This window comes from Ostrinia furnacalis, unplaced genomic scaffold (assembly GCF_004193835.3).
Source record: "Ostrinia furnacalis isolate ACB-3 unplaced genomic scaffold, ASM419383v2 OfSCF5186, whole genome shotgun sequence".
Classification (NCBI taxonomy): Eukaryota; Metazoa; Arthropoda; class Insecta; order Lepidoptera; family Crambidae; genus Ostrinia; species Ostrinia furnacalis.
Window position 1 is genome coordinate 52,320 of NW_021135425.1, and position 18,332 is coordinate 70,651.

Genomic DNA, 18,332 nt, shown 5'->3' on the forward strand with positions numbered 1-18,332 from the left:
TTTGTTCTGTACGTATTACGTTAATTCGATTAAAAGAGTTTTAAATATTATGAAATTTCTTAAATTGTATGCGGAATAATAGCAACTTCTTTATTATTTCGACGTATTTTGCTTGTAGAAAATTTTGAATGTATTGATTTCATTATTGCTTATTCAAAATAGATACATAACATACCCATGTTTTAAACAAAGCTCAAATTATGCCCTTTGTTTGGTTTTTCCGGGTTTTATGAAACTTAGGAAAACGTTCCCGAATTGATGGTTTTCTGCAAGATATTTACGACTAAGCAATATTACAAAAAAAATAAAGAATTGTGTGCGCTGCCCTGTCAAGGTTTAAAAATATACAAAATAAGCAACAGTATAAACTAATAGTCATCATTATAGCTTGCAATTTTTTTTGTCATAAAACCGATTTTGAAATTCGCAACCTTGGTGATTTTGAGCCACCTACTGTAATTAGATAAAACGTATAAATGAACAAGATTTTATTTTCAGTAAGTGTATAGCAATGCTATACCCTTCCACACTAGCGATTTGACTGACGATATCTCTGCGGATGAAATCTCTCCGCGATTATCAACTTACTGGTAGCGTAGTTAGTGCGATTTATCGATAAATCACCGAACAAATCGCTAGACTGAAAAGGCTTTTATGATGCTTTCAAATAAACTAGAAAGAAGTAATTTGATCTACAATTTTCAAATGTCAGTATCACATCTTGCGCCAATGCGGGCACCAGGTGCCCAAGAAGGAGTAGACCGCCGGCCTCTCTGGCAGGCAGTAGCCCAGGAGTTCCAGCAACGGAGGGGTCTTCACAACCGAGTCGTGGAAGTCCTTGAAGTTGATCACGCCGTCTAGGTCGGCATCCATGCGCTTCAAGATGATGTCTACCAGCTCCTGTCAATGTCAAAACGTAGGCCTAACGTCATGCGTACTCACATCGGGACATTTGCGACAAACATGTGACTTTTGCGAAGCGAGTTCGAGCCATCGAGTGACTTCACCGAAGCTAGATTGCAAAAATTTAATTAATATTGTCCATCAGACAAATCAAGAAAATATTAGACACGTACATATTTTTTTTCTTTCATAGTTAAATAATAATGGTTATTAAAAGTTGAAATGGTGCGTGACGTCATGCCTGTGAACTGCCTGTCCCAATGCGGTGGTGAATTCGTGTTCATTCATTTTCATCTTTCGTGAGTTTACAATAATTAAAATTTGACAGACAGATACGGGCGATACGGCAGATATGAAACGTAGCGAAATTAGCTTTAATGAATTTGTGCGGTATGATATTTAATGTTAAATCCGTCTTTAGGTTATAGTCAAACCTCGAAGTTCCGGCACTCCTAGGTTTGACTAGTCAATCCTCAGGTCTGACTAGAAGTCTTAGTCAAAGCCCAAACATTTCGGCCTTTGACTAAATAATGTTAGTCAAACCTAGGAGTAACTAATTTGGTCAGGCAAAGGTCGAAACTCAATTTAATGAAATCGGGGTTTGACTAGTCAAACCTGAATTAAGACTAAACTAAACTATACTTAATTCTGATCTCGAACTCATTGCATAGGCGTTACGACGCGGTCGGTTTTCACGCGCACGCGCAGCTATCTCTTTAGGTGAAGGTACGAGTAACTAAACTTATACAGTACTCAGGTTGGTTGTCAGTGTTTCTAGATCGATCTTGATTAATTACTAATTTTTAGGGTTCTGTTACCTTAAAGGATAAAGAGTTTAGACCCTATTATTATGACTTCGCTAAATATTGTCTGTCACCAGGCTCGTATCTCATGAATCATTCACTTAAAAAATAAATAATTCAATAAAATACTTAAATATTTAAGGGGGGCTCCCATACAGCAAACAACTTGTTGCAGTTTTTTACTTGATATTAATAAAAACGTTAACAGGTGAACCCTTGAAATATTCACATAATTTTAGTTGCATTTTAAAAATAATTCATAAAATTAAAATAAAATAAATATTTAAGGGGGCTCCCATACAACAAAAGAGTCACACGGAACCCTTCGTGAGCGAATCTGACTCACACATCATGCCTGGTTTTCTATTTGCCGTCTACTTTTGACCGAGTCTGTCAGTCGTTTTTAGGATTGACTAGGCAGAGCCCGAAACAGATTATTTTAGTTTCGACGTTTGACTGAACCGTTTAGGCACTTCTAGGTTTGACTTAGTCAAAGGCCGAAATAAGAATTTACTTTGGGGTTTGCCTGAAGGCCTTGGTCTTGGTCAAACCTAGGATAGACCAGTCATTCCGCGAAGAGACTGCATATCGACCTTTGACTATGACATATACAAAAACATATTTCACAGGTTTATAGATGTCGTAGAGATCGAATTGTATATCATTGTCTATAATTTGCAGCTTAAAATTCACCTATGCACGAATAAAGTGTATGTAAAATAAATCAACAAATATTGTTCATATAACCCGAGGAAGACAGCCAACATACTGATGCTCCAAAAATCCCAGAAGCATTCACAAATTCTACAGACAAAGCTATTTAACATCCAGACATTTTATTCAAATTCGAGATCTCATTCGTGGAAGTTAGCATCGTTCTGTTTTTTTTTAAATCTACGAAAACATTTGGTATTAAATTTCAAAGGTCAATACGCAAATCCGAAATGAATCGAAATGTGAACATGCGACACGTGTAGCTTTTCAATAACAGATTCGTATATTTGAATGACGTCCCTTTGATGTTGATTTTGAGTCGGATACCGCTGGCCGTGGTTGTACCGGCGGTTGCCGACAAAGTTGCCGGATCTGCCACTTGAAAATCACACGTATTTCATGGATATAAGGTAAGATGTTACACATGTGACCTTGACTTTGTGGCGAACCTTTATCTCAACAGGCAGTTTATTAAAGCTTCCTTGGTTTACCTATCGCAGAAGCATTTTAAATTACGTAGCAAAAAGTCCTGTAGCTCTGTTTAGATAATATTTTATTCCTCCTATTTTTATACGACAAAGACTGTCACCTGTTAAACAAAATATTGATATTTTATACTCTTACAGGAGATTAAATAAATACTTTAAATATTGAGGATGAGTTTAGATAAACTTTAACCACATAATATTTAAGTTAAAGCAATACTTTCAGCGCTTGGTGAAAAAATCCCTGATAGCCCATTAGGTCACCCTTAATCGGCAGCCTTTATTAAAATATGACAGCTTTAATCAATGCAAAGTCTACATGAATGTCTGAAACTTTGCTACAACCCTGTGAAAATGGCTGTAAACCTTGAAAAACGGCTCTCACATATCTAGACAAAAACGGAATTGAATTTATTGAACATTTTTCAGGGCTTTGTTAGTAAACAGAGCCGTAATGGACCGTGACCGTGGCCGTGGCCTGGCTGAAAACAAAAAAATGGCGAGTGATATTATCGGATTTTTCAGTTCCAAGAGAAAACCGGGCACCAGTTAAATGGATCACCGTTTCGCCCGCACGTGCAACTGCGTAGTTGTGTCTGGTTTTAATGTGGGTGTACTTGAACTATCAGATTTTCCGTATCATTTCTGCATAAACGGATAATGATCAGTGTTGAAATGCTTCAAATACAATCAAAGGGAGAAATAGGGTATTAAATAATTGGTATCAACCTTGGAACAGACGAGAGGAGGAAAGGCAAAAGTAAATAATTTTCGTGCCTTAATTATTATGCAAAATTTAAGGTGCATACAGAGAAAACATTTTGATAAGATAATAAGTATTTAGTACGACGATGATGATGATGATCCGTATCACTGAAATAAGATTATGTCAAAATCTAAAAGAATTTTCTTACATGTTTCCTGTGCAAAATGTAATATAGAGGTAGTTTATAGAATTTGCTTGGAAGTCGTTATAGTGGAATTTGATCTTATTTTAACGGCGTCTAAGGTAATTTTCTTTTTAGGCCGAAGACTGTCTCGCCTAGACATAACTAGCCTACTTTGCTTCCTCAATTTCTTTTTATTGAAATATTATTATGTAGGTAATTTCATTAGTTTTGCTGTCAAATTATATAGAAAAGTCGCCCGCCTGACACTGCTCCGGTATTCTCTGCTTTGGTGGAAACCGGGCCCTATAGCTTAAACTTTTATGAACGTCTTCCCTTATTGGGGTAGTAATTAAGAAATTAATTATTGAAAGTCATAAAGTTATCTAAGTACCTTACTATAGTGACAAAATATATTTTTACGTATCTACTCGTTTTACGTTCTTACTAAGTAAGTAAGTAGTAGGTAATATTCGCGAATCCATAAAATGGTCAACTTATCTTAACTTTCTTAGAAATCGTTCATTTTTAACTACTAGCGCCACCTATCGACGGCGCTCGAACGTAAGTGTAAGCAATGTTTGCCGTCTCTAGGCTAAGAAAGTCTTCAGGCGCCTAACCTGAAATAGAAAATCACCTGATACGCCGCTGGCGTCGCTAGTGTGTTCGACATAATGGTTACCTTCTTTTCTTTTTCATTATCTAAGATGGCGCTACTTGACGGAATCTACATTATTTTACTGTAAATGAGGGATTTCGCGATTGAAAAATCCGCCAGATGGCAATACGTAGACGGGAGGTCCAAATGCTGCATGATTGGTGGATTTTGACATGACATTGACAGATATATCAAAATCCACCAATCATGCAGCATTTAAACCTCCCTACTACGTATTGCCATCTGGCGGATTTTTCAATCGCGAAAATCCTCATTAATATAAGTACCTACTACCAGGACTATCAGTGTGCCTAGTAGTTACATACTTAATTATTTTATTTGTTTAGTATAATTATTTCAGAACTAACCTTGACTGCCTCTTCGACGTCATCATCTCGAGAAGCCTTGGCCAGACTCTTTTTCATTAGCTGGTACATAGTTTCTCTTCTAAGAGATCCCTCTCCCAGCAGATCATAGCACTGTGAATATAAAAAACAAATTAATAGGAGATAGTATCAATTTTAGTTTTAGTTAGTAGGTCGATAGGCCTAAATTTTGTGTTTCGTGTTTCATTGTAACTGTTTTAAAATAAATAAAGAAATTCAACAATGTATTAAACACGTGAAAATATTTAAATTAATTGCAAAATAGTGTCGTGAAAATGTACTGTGTGAAAATTCGAGCCGTACGAGAGAAAAAGCAAAAGAGTATCGAAATTAATCGTCGAAAAAAGAATGACGTTTCTCGGTGGCCAGTGTCGCGCGTAAAAATAAAAAGAATGAAGGAAAGGTTCAATAACAAAATCAGCTATTTTAAACTCCTGGGAGTAACTTTAATCTGAACTAGTGACATAATATTATCACCCGAATCCAAACGCCGCACACTGAAAACCAGTGTCGTGCTTCGTTACCGTGGGCCACGGCATTAAGCTAAGTGGGGTCCCGTTGCAGTGGGCATCCTGATTGTGAGTAGGTGGCACTACTCAGTTCACTCTTGTTTTTGTTTTACTTTCTTATTAACTATTATGTGGCACTTTATGTCTCTATGTAATTGCCTGTATTTATGTGATGTCCATTGTAATAAAATGTATCCTTCTTTCTTTCAAATCCCAACTCGTGTGAAGTAAGAAACTAGCATTATGCATCTTCATTTCGGTAAACAATGTTCACATTCGATTTCGTTCGCAGCGCACGTCCCGGTGATGCGACCAACGAGATTACCTCCGTCCTTTCATACGAGGGGCGGCTGAAAAGTTTTGAGCCTAAGTACCTTCAAGTGTTATTATTGACTCGCGCTAAATTTAATTAAATAGCCAATACCCCCCTTAGTATATGTACAAAGTTTCATTTCATTAGCGTCATCACGCTTTTAGTAATTAATCCGTAAACATCATGATGTCTCAGTCATCAGCGCAATGTACGAAATTGAAGTACACAGTTGTCATAAAATTCCTCAAAAAGAGGAACAAAACGCTGACGGTAACATTTGAAGAGATGTCTACAGTTTATGGGGAGTCTGGGCCTTCATTTGCCATCACGAAAGATTGGATCCGATAGTTCAAGCATGGCAGGGAGTCGCTAAAAGATGACCGCAAGTCAGGGCGGCCAGATTTCGCCATTAACCAATAAAAAAATGAAAATTTAAGGAATCTTGCTTTAGAAATTAGCAAATTAAGCTGTGACAGATAGCTGAAGCCATAGGCATTAGCAAGGAACGTATCGGCGATATTTTTCATACTCATTTGCACATGAAATAGGGGTGCGCGCGATGGGTGCCAACAATGCTCACGACGCTTGACAACCAGCGTTGAGTCACAACTTCGCAGGAGTTTTAGGACATCTTTGGCCATAATCCTAACAATTTTTTTTCTCACATTGTCACTATTGATAAATAATAGATCCGGCAGTATGATCTAGAGTCAAAATAAGAGTCAATGCAATGGATTCAAAAGGGAAAACACCGCCGCGGAAATTCAAAGTGGAGCCATCGACACCCAAGCTCACAGCCACTATTTTTGGGATTGTGAAGGAATTTTATTCATTGACTACCTACTTAAAAAAACTACAATAAACGTGGATTATTATGCTGTACTGTTGATAAGAGTGCGTCAAGTGGTTGTTGAAATATTAAGAGGCAAACTGGCGAAAGGAAATCTGATATTGCAAGACAATTCGCCCGCGCAAACCGCGCATGTTGCATGGCTTGCCCCGGGTAAAACTGGATTTCAAGAAATTAATCACCCACCACACAGTTTAGTCCGAATCCCTAGCTATTTTGTCTAATTCTCAAATTGGAAAAAAGACCTCCAGGAACGAAGATTTTTGAGTGACAAAGAAATGAAGGCGGCGTTATAGGCTCATTTCGAAGGCAAAGATTGCGAATTTTTTTTCAGTGGGTTAAATGCTCTTATTCACAAATGTAAGAAGTCCGTTGTAGTAGAGGGAGATTAAATAGAAAAATATATTTTTTATACTTTTCTACCGGCATTTTTAATACCCTAGGCTCAAAACTTTTCAGCCGCCCCTCGTATTTCTCTATTTTAGTAATTGAATAATCCCTCGCATTAAATTCGACACGCGCCTGAAACACGGCCTATTAAGCGATGAGATTCACGGCCATGACCACGGTGCCTACCACTGGAACCAATCTCGTATAGCATTATGTAAAACCCCTAAATAAAGATTATATTACTGGGGGAGGCTTTTGTCTAGCAGTGGACGTCATTCGGCTGAAACGAACGAAAGAACAAAGGGTTATAGAAAAATATTCATATCATGTCTCAATAAAGTACAAAATCAGCTACTATGGGAAATGTGTTTACTTAATGGCTAACAATTCAGACACGAGGAGAAAGGGTTAAGATACTAATTACGTATAGTTCCATGCCAACTCAGATTCAATTAAAAGTAGTTGCTATCAAATCTGAGCTTTCCCATAGAAAAAAGATATAATTTAACGTTTCATACTTTTACACTATGAAAAAACAAACATCACAATAAGACGTAGGAATTAATTACTTAGATACTCAATTAAGTAGCTAATGTTAAATTTTCAACAGCTTTACAACTAAGAACTAATTTTGCGACACTATTATCGTTATTAAGAGGTCTAAAAAGCTTCGTTGAATAATAAATTGGCTAAAATCTCTTCAACAAATAGACTCTTAGATTGACATTATAAGTAGTATTAACGAATTTACATTTTAGGTATCACTGAAAAGCTACTAAAATCACGAGATAGCTTAAAATGGATTAATATAAAGTTGATTTCATTAGTAGGGGTCCTATCGTAACTGCTGCAGTTGGTTTATTCTGCAAAAGGTTGTACAAAACATTGGAAATATTAATAAAGTCCATACGTGAGCATCCAGCATTGTTTTCACTGTATACCAACAAACAATCAGTGAACAACCGATGTATTATTGCTGATTCAGAGAATGTAAAAGTTTTTTTTATTTTCACTAAGTATTAATTGGCTCTTTGTAAGTCGATTCGAGATTCCTTTAGTAAAGAAATATACCAATTTGTCGTCGTTATTTTTGAAACCTTGTTTTGTCTTATCCTCGATCACTACAACTATAGCTCTTACGTCATTCGAGACCCTTTGCCAAGTCTTATCAATTATCACAATTACACAAATAACAGGCACCATGAATTATATTACAAATCTTGAATTCCCTGGACAGGCAAGAAAAAATATTGCGTGATTAGGTAGCTCCATACGACTTGTTTTCGTAAGTGGGACGAAGATTCTATTTTATTTGAAATAATCTGTCTGTTTTTTGACATTGGATCCGTTATAATGTTAGCGTTCTATTTCAGAATATTTTCAGGTTAGGGCTCAACAAATATTCATTATTTTGCTTTGATGCAGTGTGTGGGGGATGCCCTCTGGCTGGGGGCCGAGATTCCTGCGTGGGTAACTCTAGGCTGATTTGATTGAACGAACTTTGAAGTCCATCCAAACTAAAATAGCAACAGTTTCATATTAAATCATTTTCTTTTTCAAAAAGTGGTGAACATTTTAATACACATTTGATTTATTATTGACTATTTTTATATGACGTTTAAGCTACTATTACACTACTACGCGTTTACTGGGTGCGTGAGCCTTCCTCGCGAGCATAACAAAAGGCAATCGTGATAAGCTCGCGGCGTGAGCGCCATGTTTAAATCTGTTTATCTATTCTCTATAATTTAACATCTTGAATGTATTGATCTCACATCGACTCTAACATTTTAGCAAAATAAAATAAAAAAACCTAAAGCCTTCCTTTTTATATTCTTAGCCAGTGTATTTTTACTTTTCCAATCCGTTGTAACTAATGATAATATTAGATCGTTCATTCTTTGCACTCACGCACGCGAATGCTCGCACCGTACACGCCAGCAAGCGCTAATGTAATCACGGCCTTAATTATATTTGTACATGAAATTGAAAAATGTTTCAACCATTCCGGTTTGTGTTGTATTATTCGCAAATGGCAATCGCGTCTTTGTATCCTCCAGGAATTCTATTTGGCCCAATTTCCTTCGTTTAGTTAATAGACATCCTTGTGTTAACACACGTTCTAAGAAACAAATAACATCGGTGTTTTGTTTTCGTACAAATGTGTAATCAAGTTCCTTTTCTAGTCTTATTATTCTATCCCCCGAACCGAGGTGATTGTGGGGGGATGTGTGGACCCAGCCCAACCAAATTTCTTTTAAATGGGATTGAACAATGTGAATACAAGACTAATAGTAATATTATTAACTAAGTTTAATTAAAGAGGTAGGGTGGGTGCAACAGTCCCACACCAGGAACCAGTAGTACACCATTTCTAATTTCACATCAAAATATTGACAATCTGTCGAATTTCCCGCCACTTTTGTTACGTTTGGTAGCACTGCCGTACTTCTACCAATAATTAGTCATAAATAAAAGCGACAAACACGACTTGGTACGATCTGGTCAATCTTAGGCGCATTGCGACTTTCCACATTGATTGTTAAATAAAAATAAACCTTACAGCTATTAAGAAAATTAGAATAAGCTACTTGATTCTACGATATATACAAGGAGTAGTTTTTTTTTTTTGCAATTATTGTTGTAATAATTGAGTCACAATATCAAAATTACTTTTAAAAATTCGCTTATTCGGTTTGTTACTGGTACACCCACCCTATTTAAGTTATTAAAAACTAATTTAAGCAAAACAATGAATTCCCAGTTTCAAGAGAATCTGCATCACGCATATACATATATTACTTTGAAATGTGGGAGCAAATACTTTTCGGCAATTTCATCATGCCGTAATACTAAGGTACTTTTTTAAATGTTAAAAATAGCCTTTCTTTTGATTCACGTGATTCGACCCAACGATTTATGATTTAATTTGTAGAGTTATATCCGAAAATAAATATAACAAAGCCAAGGTACTTTTGCAACACTTCATTTCATTACCCTAATATTCGAGAGCCCCATTTACCTTATGACAATATTACATACTTTTACGCGACAAATCGCATGTATAAGATATAATTACCGTTCTCTCAGTGTTCAAAGGGCAATTTGTAATTGGTTTTAGGCCGTGTTCAATTTAAGCACTCACAGTGAATGCGTAGGAGATCCTCTCTTCAAGATCGCCGCGGAGGTAGAGGGAGAGGGCTTTGGCGAAGGTGGCCATGGTGACGTAGGGGGAGGTCCCTCGATCCAGGGCTACCATCACCCGCTCCATCATGTACGCGTCTGTCATGCCGAGGCCTGTGTGTAGGACATCCCTGAAGTGAGCTCTGTGGACGTAATCATGTCAATAGGGTTCAGAATAGAGTTCAGATTCACTCTTTAGACAATCAACAAATTTACAGATGCTTCAGCCATTCAGATACCTGGATATCAAATCGTGTCCCGCCGGTTTCTCATCGCGCTTTTGTATCTTGAAAAATATGACCATTATTTCTGAAACAAAAGCAGTCCGTTAAAGGAATTTCTATCTATTGTTTTTTCTGCTGGCTGATCTATTATCAACCGACTTCAAAAAAAGGAGGAGGTTCTCAATTCGACCCGTATGTTTTTTTTTTTATAACCAAATCTTCTGAGTCCTGTCTGTAATTAATAAAATGGGGCGCACGTGCAAAGCCGCGAGCAATATGTAGGTAGTGTTCTATAAGCTAACATTCATTTAATTCATTTACGTTCAATCAAGCCCTTACACCCTAATAAAAAATTTAAATTCATAATAATTGAATGAAAAAATGCCTATTTCATATCCTTTTATGAGTAAAATCTTTCAATAACATTTCAACATTTAAAATTTTGCACCTCTCATGAACAAACACGAAGGCCTACATCGGATAGAGAGTTGTCATGGATTCGTCGAAAAGCCGGGGTCAATGCGAAAAAGATTTATTTTTCATTGAAATAATAGTTATTCGCTGGAAAACATCCGACCAGACGGTGTAAACAAACATACAATGTCTGAATTCACGGCCGCCTGTTAGGCTCGGTTTCCACCAAGGCGGGGCGGTGTGCAGCGGAGCAGAGAATTTTTATGAATAATCTCCACTCCACTTCGCTTCAGTGGAAATGGATCGAGCGGAGAAGAGCGGAGAAGTGTGGGGCACACTTGTTTTTTCTATAGAATTTGACAGCGGTGACGGTGCGGTGCGATGCGGAAAGGAGCGAAGCGGTGCGCAGATTTGCGGAACGGTGCGGTGTTTCATTGATAGCAATAGACTGACAGCTGACAGCTATGCACAGCTCACACGACATCTCCTCTCGTATCCGCACCGCTCCACTCTTCTCCGCTACGCTTTGATGGAAATAGACTGCCAGTTTGCCAACCTTGGTGGAAACCGGGCCTTATTGAGTAAAATCAATCGGCATTGAACTTGAAATGCTTCGAATTGAAAATTGAAGCTGTAATATCGCGGATATGTGATATTCGGATTTCAGCCGTCTGCGTTTGCAATCCACGTAATTAACTGGCGGCGTGCACCAATGATGGTGAATACGGAATCTTTTAATTATTAGTGATTAGTTTTAATTATGTATTGCCAATTTTAATTATTGTTTTTCTAGGGTTGTTATAATCGGTCAAAACTACCTACTTGTGACTGCAAAAATTAGTCAAAAGTGGTTGTGACTGATGCCCTTGGTCAAGCTGTAGATCCTGGCTACACAGGAGTTGCAGTGGTGGGAACGAGAGGTGGGAATAGTCCCGTTTGATGCCCTTGGTCAATAAATAACACTTGACTGATTTTTCCAGTCAAAAGTAGTTTTGACCGATGCCCTTGGTCAATATGCAGCGATGACACCGAAACTTAAAGTGAACTTTTTTATCTGTAAAGTATTATGACCATAATAGGAGCTCTGATCGTGATGGATACCGCACAGAACATTGCTTTTCGCTGAATTCGGATGTGCACGCTAATTAGTAGCATATAGCCAATATGACAATTATTCTGCTTTCAGTGAAATTATTTGACCGTCAAATTTTGCAGAAACGTAAACAATGTGGTTTCAAGGTCCGGTGAGAATGTACACGTGTATCCGATATGCTTTTGAGTACTTGTGTATTGTATTGTTAAGCTCTTACAGTCAAAACGTTGATCTAAGATCAGTAGGTAAACATGATAATTACTTATAGTCATTGTAAGTACTGTTTGGATGTTAATGTAATATCACAATCTCCTCCAAACCTCAAGAGATTTAATAAGACACTATTCAAAGAAGTAACGGTTAAATACATATTTTAAATAAATAAATAAGGTTAAGTTATTTAATCAATTTAAAATTCAACAAACATAAGTAAGGTTCTATGAAATTTAATACACTTATTGAGATAATGAAGTTTTTAACACTTGTCTGGACTGCACTTCTGCTTGACTTGACCCTATTAGGGGACCTGCTATTTTGTATATTAAATACGAGTACATAACAACCCGACGATCTAAAAGATTCCTTAAGGACAAATCTTTTTAAATCTAAATGCAAAAAATCGCTTTCACCAAGAACATGCTATTAATATGCAAATAGTAAAAGCCCCTTTTCCACGGACCAAGAATTAACTGGTTTCAGCTAGATTAATCAAACTCATTCTAAATGCGTATTACGGAATCTTAAAAAATGAGATTGGGGTGAATCTTGGTTTCTTTAATTAAGATGAGATATAAAAATCCAATCAAACAGACATTTCGGTGTTAAGGGCTACCTTTTTAGCTCTCTTAAGGATCATAAAGTACCACATAACTAAATAAAGTTCTCTCGAGCACCGCTCTACTACCGTATAAACCTACTAAGTAGAAATGAAACATACTGAAAAAGTTACAGTTCCTTCGTTAGTCACTTTAAACATAGACATGTTGCATCAAGCCAAGTTTGCAAAATATCGTTCGATTTTATAACTTGCCCTAGGCACGAGCCGCATCAATGTCACCAAGGTTCTAATTCTCGAAGACATTCGTGTAAGATACAGCGATATTTCATTTCGATGCAGCAGCACTATCGGAATCCTATGTCTGCCAAGACCACTTCCGTAAGCTCTCAAACTTGACGCATAGCCCCAACTCAATTTATCATGGGACCCGTAACTGAACAGTCATCCATTAGCACTGGACTGAGCTGGATTGATATATTCAATATTCGTAAATGGATGAATGGGTTTGATCTTATGCTGCTGTACTCGCCAGGATATTACAAGGATTCCTTGTCAGGACTACGGAACCCTAATAAAGGGGCTTTTGAAGGAGTGCTAGAAAAGAGGTGAAAGCGAGATTAACCCGAAGACACAACCAAATATGGACCAAATCCATGACGGTGTCTCACAATAGTTTTATGACTCTAAATTTAAAACAATGTTGTCAATAAATCTAAGAATTAAGTTGATATTGAGTCCGAGGTCACAGTCTGGCGTATTAACTCAAATATGTCGAATAAANAGGAAGGAAACCGCAGAAATAAGTCTAATAAGTCCTCGCGCAGTAACAGTGACGAGCGGTCGCGCGCGTAATATTTAACTTTGATCATGTAATAGTATGCGCGCACGTACGTTATTTATACTGCAAAATCGTAATAATGACTAGTAATATGATAGTTAACGAGTTATTGACTTTTGTTCAAAATAAACTGGATGTTCTTGACGAGCTCAGTGTAGTGCAGATATGTGCCTCTAACTATTCTGACGAAGAAATTGAAGTTGCGAAAGCAATTTTACACGACTCAATATCGGATGGATCTAGAATCGTAACTAGAAAAGGCGAGGACAAGAAGAAGAAAAACCTAAAAGATATCCTTAAATTACTGAAGGAAACTGACCCTGACCAACATCCCCAATTTGTGGCCAAGGACTTGAACAGGCTACCACCTGTTACATTTGACCATATTGATGTCTCCCGACTTCTCAAGGATATGACCCAACTAAAAACAGAACTTAATTTATTAAGAGACAGTTTGATATCTAAGGATGACTTAAAGAGTATTAATGACGAGCTTAAACAATTACGTTTAGCTAGAAACACAATGACCAAGTCAACACCAAAAAGATCCAAACGCACATCCACACAGTCAATGACGTCATCGCAAATGGAGGAGGCAAGTTGCGGTGTCCCGAGTACGAGTTCTATGAACAGCGCTCTCTCAAAGACACCTGCACAACCGTCCCGCGCAAGCGGTGAAACAGCTATGGCGCAAGCGCACGGCCCGCACGGTGAGGGATCGTCGATACCTACCTATAGGGACATTATAGTGAAGACTCAGTCGGCGTGTAAGTTAACGCAAGGGAAATTAGACTCAGAAAGTATACGCATTAGTGACGATTCTGACTTCCAGGCAGTTATACACAAAAAACGCAGCAAGCGAATAACCAATATGAGAGGAACGTTAGAAAACTGCAACAGAATACGAGTGGCGGAATCAACAAGTTGTATTTACGTCTCAAGATTTACAAAAGATGTTTCTGAGGATGATATAAAATGCCATATTCGGGATATGGGCGAGGATTGCCGTAGTATACAGATGCTTAAGCAAAGCCGCGAGACAACGTTTAACTCGTTTAAAATTGAGATTCTCAGCAGTAAACTTGACAGGTTTCTGCGTGGGGATTTCTGGCCATCCGGGTTGGTGTTCAGGCGTTATAAGGAGCGTTACGTTTCTTACCGCACTACAAAACAACTGTAATGAATAGTACACCACAACATAATAGTACAATAAATATAGCGACATTCAACTGTAAAAGTGTGAAGCGTTCAGTTGAATATGTACGTGAGCTATGTAAGATCGTGGATGTAGTCGTCCTCCAGGAAACATGGTTGCTTCAGCATGACCTTGGCTTTGTCCAGAACATAGACCCTGACTTTGGAGCTTTCGCTAAGTCCTCGGTCGATAGTGGAGCTGGGGTGCTGCGTGGGAGACCATACGGGGGCCTGGCTATCCTATGGCGAACGTCAGTATGTAAAGAGGTAAAAATTATTAACTGTACCTCAAATCGAATATCTGCTATAGAGGTTGGGAATGGAGAACGACGTTTCTTGATATTTAACATCTACATGCCTGTCGACGAAGAAGAAAATCTGACTGAATTTACGGATATCCTGGCAAATATAAGTGCAATAATTGAGGAATGCGAAATTGAGGCAGCCTATATAATGGGAGATTTCAATGCACACCCTGGATCTAGATTTGGTGGCGAACTACTCTCGTTCTGTGCGGAACAATTGTGGACATGTGCGGATGTGGAATTTCTGGGTACCAACTCGGAAACTTTTACATTCATCAGCGAGTCCCACGGGTCCAGAAGGTGGTTAGACCACTGCCTGGTTACGCAGTCTGCCTATGATACCGTGCAAAAAGTGAATATTATGTGTGATGTGCAGTGGTCGGACCACTTCCCTTTGATTTTATCATGTAATGTGACTGGTTTGCCTGTGATATGTAATACTAATGATATGCCAAAATACGATAATAATAATAGAAAGGGTATAATATGGGGTCGTAGAAATATTGACCAAATTAATGAGTATGGGTGTAAATGTGNGAATACAGCACTTTTTTTTATTGGCCGACACTTTTGATTTTGAACAAAAAATGTATGAATAGTCGATGACTTTAGATCTCAAGTACTCGACGCACAGTGGAGCTACGGCTTTGGTGCCATAGTAACAAATGCTAAGGCAGACTTATTCTGTCAGAATACAGCACTTTTTTTTTTGGCCGGCACTTTTGATTTTGGACCAAAAATATATGAAACGTGGATGAAGTCCTTTCATACAATATCATTAAATAAAATACGCAATATTAATTTCATTCGAAGCATCAATTAGTTATTCATCTGTTAGTTTCATCAGTGCATGTAATTTTAATTAATTCGATATGTTTCGACATTCATAAACAATAATCATTTGCGACCTTGACCGTTAATTAATTCACATGAGCAAATGAATAATAATGAAAGGTAGTAATTTGTGAAAAACCTTATTGGTACCGTAGTATAGAATTCAATAAAACTCAGAAGACGTTATACCTAGTTACTGGTAGATGGGGGTTCAAACTCCGCAGGGGACATAATATTATGTTAGTATTTTCATCATCATCATCATCATTTCAGCCATAGGATGTCCACTGCTGAATGTAGGCCTCCCCCAATGACTTCCACATCGCACGGTTGGTAGCGGCCTGCATCCAGCGCCATAATATTTAAAGCTCTGAGGATAGCTATGAAATAAGTATATTATTTATACATACGTTCCAGTTCGTCGAAAGTGAAATGCGTTTCCTTTTGTATGTCGATCCACATTGCGCCATGTTTTTTCCGGAAGCGAATCTCTTCCATGGGATCCAGATCTGAATCTAAAGAAGCAGACATTTTGTATAGTTATTTTTAAATTATTTTTTCTAAAATCAATAATTTATTATCCAGGTTAGATGGTGATGTTGTGACAGTAATGTACATGTCAATTGTCAAATTATTTGTCACAGATTTGACAGTAAACATAGTACTTTCAACGACTTTCAAGATGGAGGTTTACCTAATTATTTTCACCATTTTCACTATAAGGCTGAGTTGCGCCATCTTACTTTGACTTTAAAAATCGTCAAAAATCTGTCAAACTCCATACAAAATACCCTGGTTATCGTTATAGTTACGGTAAAAGTTAGGTGGTGCAACTCAGCCTAAGAATTTCTGGTAAATTAATTTAAATTTTACAAACTTTTATTTGGCTTGCTATACTTTTTCGTATTATGTCTTGTCTTAATTATACCGCGGAGGTGGCGCGGGTGGTGCGCGCAATGCAGCGCGGGAAGTCACCCGGTCACGACGGTCTTAGCTTGGAACATATTATGTATGCAAGTAGTGAGATATATCTCCTACTTAGTCAACTATACTATAACATGTGTTTAGATAGTAGCTATCTCCCTGACGCCCTGATGAAAACGGTAGTAGTACCTATTGCAAAAAACAAAACCGGNATGGGGAATACTGTTTTAAGCATTTTAATGAATTAAAGTCAGTTTCTAGTCACAAAAATGATATATTTAAAAATATTGATTATTTATACAGTAATATAGTCTCTATTTTACAGGAAGCTTCAATTTCCTCTTCGCGCTCCGGTGGTAGGACTAGCCGTGGGCAGGTCACCGGGTGGAACTACCACGTCAGTAGTTTGCACTATAGGGCTAGGACATGTTTCAGGGAATGGCTGGAGTGTGGTAAGCCTACGAGCGGTAGTTTATACGATAATATGCGTGAAACTCGAAAATCTTTTAAGAACAAATTAAAGTGGTGTCAGGAAAATCAGGAGTCTATAAAAATGAATATAATAACTATGCACAGGGCTAATAAAAACTTTATTAAATTTTGGCGCGCGACCAAATCTACCGAGCATAAACAAAGACTTCCCAATAATGTAAACAATGTCAGTGATCCTGTGGCTATCGCTGACTTGTTTAGTAATCATTTTAAAGCGGAACCGGTCCCGGTAGAGGAGTCATTGGGCACTGCGCCGTCGCCGCGTGCGGACGCACGTCCCGCGCCGTCGCCTGCGCCGCCCGCGCTCCCGCCCGGGCCCTTTACACCCGCGGAGGTGGCGCGGGTGGTGCGCGCGATGCAGCGCGGGAAGTCACCCGGTCACGACGGTCTTAGCTTGGAACATATTATGTATGCAAGTGGTGAGATATATCTCCTACTTAGTCAACTATATAACATGTGTTTAGATAGTAGCTATCTCCCTGACGCCCTGATGAAAACGGTAGTAGTACCTATTGCAAAAAATAAAACCGGTGACCTGTCCAGCGTTAGTAACTATAGACCTATATCCCTGGGTACAGTTATAGGTAAGATTTTGGAGAGGCTAATGCAGCCTGAGCTGGCGAAATATGTACGCGTGAGTGATGCTCAGTTTGGTTTTCGTCCGGGCCTCGCGACGGATTCCGCTATATTATGTTTAAAGCACGCGATTAATTATTATAACACCCGTGATACCTCAGTATACGCATGCTTTCTCGACTTAAGCCGCGCTTTCGACCTGGTAAATTATAATTTATTGTGGTCAAAAATGCAACAATCGCACGTGCCTAAACGTACAGTGGACCTGTTCAGGTACTGGTACGGGAACCAAACTAACTGTGTGAGATGGGGCGACGCGCACTCTAGTGCCTATAGACTAAAGTGCGGCGTTCGTCAAGGTGGACTTACCTCGCCGGACCTGTTTAACTTATTCGTAAATGACCTGATTGAGGAGCTGAGAGGCACCGGACTCGGTTGTCATGTGCAGGGTGTTTGTTTCAACAACCTCAGCTATGCCGACGACATGGTGCTTCTCAGCCCCTCAATAGGTGGCCTGCGTAAACTTCTTGCCGTCTGTGAAAGGTTCGCCTCCACACACGGCATGAAATACAATGTGAA

The 18,332-nt window shown here is 38.4% G+C and overlaps 1 protein-coding gene across 1 annotated transcript; it reads right to left on the reverse strand.

Annotated features, from left to right (window-relative positions):
* Positions 1 to 549: 549 nt before the first annotated feature.
* LOC114360836 (EF-hand calcium-binding domain-containing protein 1) lies at positions 550 to 16,341 on the reverse strand. Its single transcript, XM_028315658.1, has 5 exons — positions 16,172 to 16,341; positions 10,321 to 10,390; positions 10,044 to 10,224; positions 4,819 to 4,929; positions 550 to 900 (listed from the first exon to the last, which is right to left on the reverse strand). The coding sequence occupies exons 1-5, from the start codon at positions 16,290 to 16,292 to the stop codon at positions 715 to 717; spliced, it is 669 nt and encodes a 222-aa protein (XP_028171459.1). The 5' UTR covers positions 16,293 to 16,341; the 3' UTR covers positions 550 to 714.
* Between the last annotated feature and the right edge of the window lie 1,991 nt (positions 16,342 to 18,332).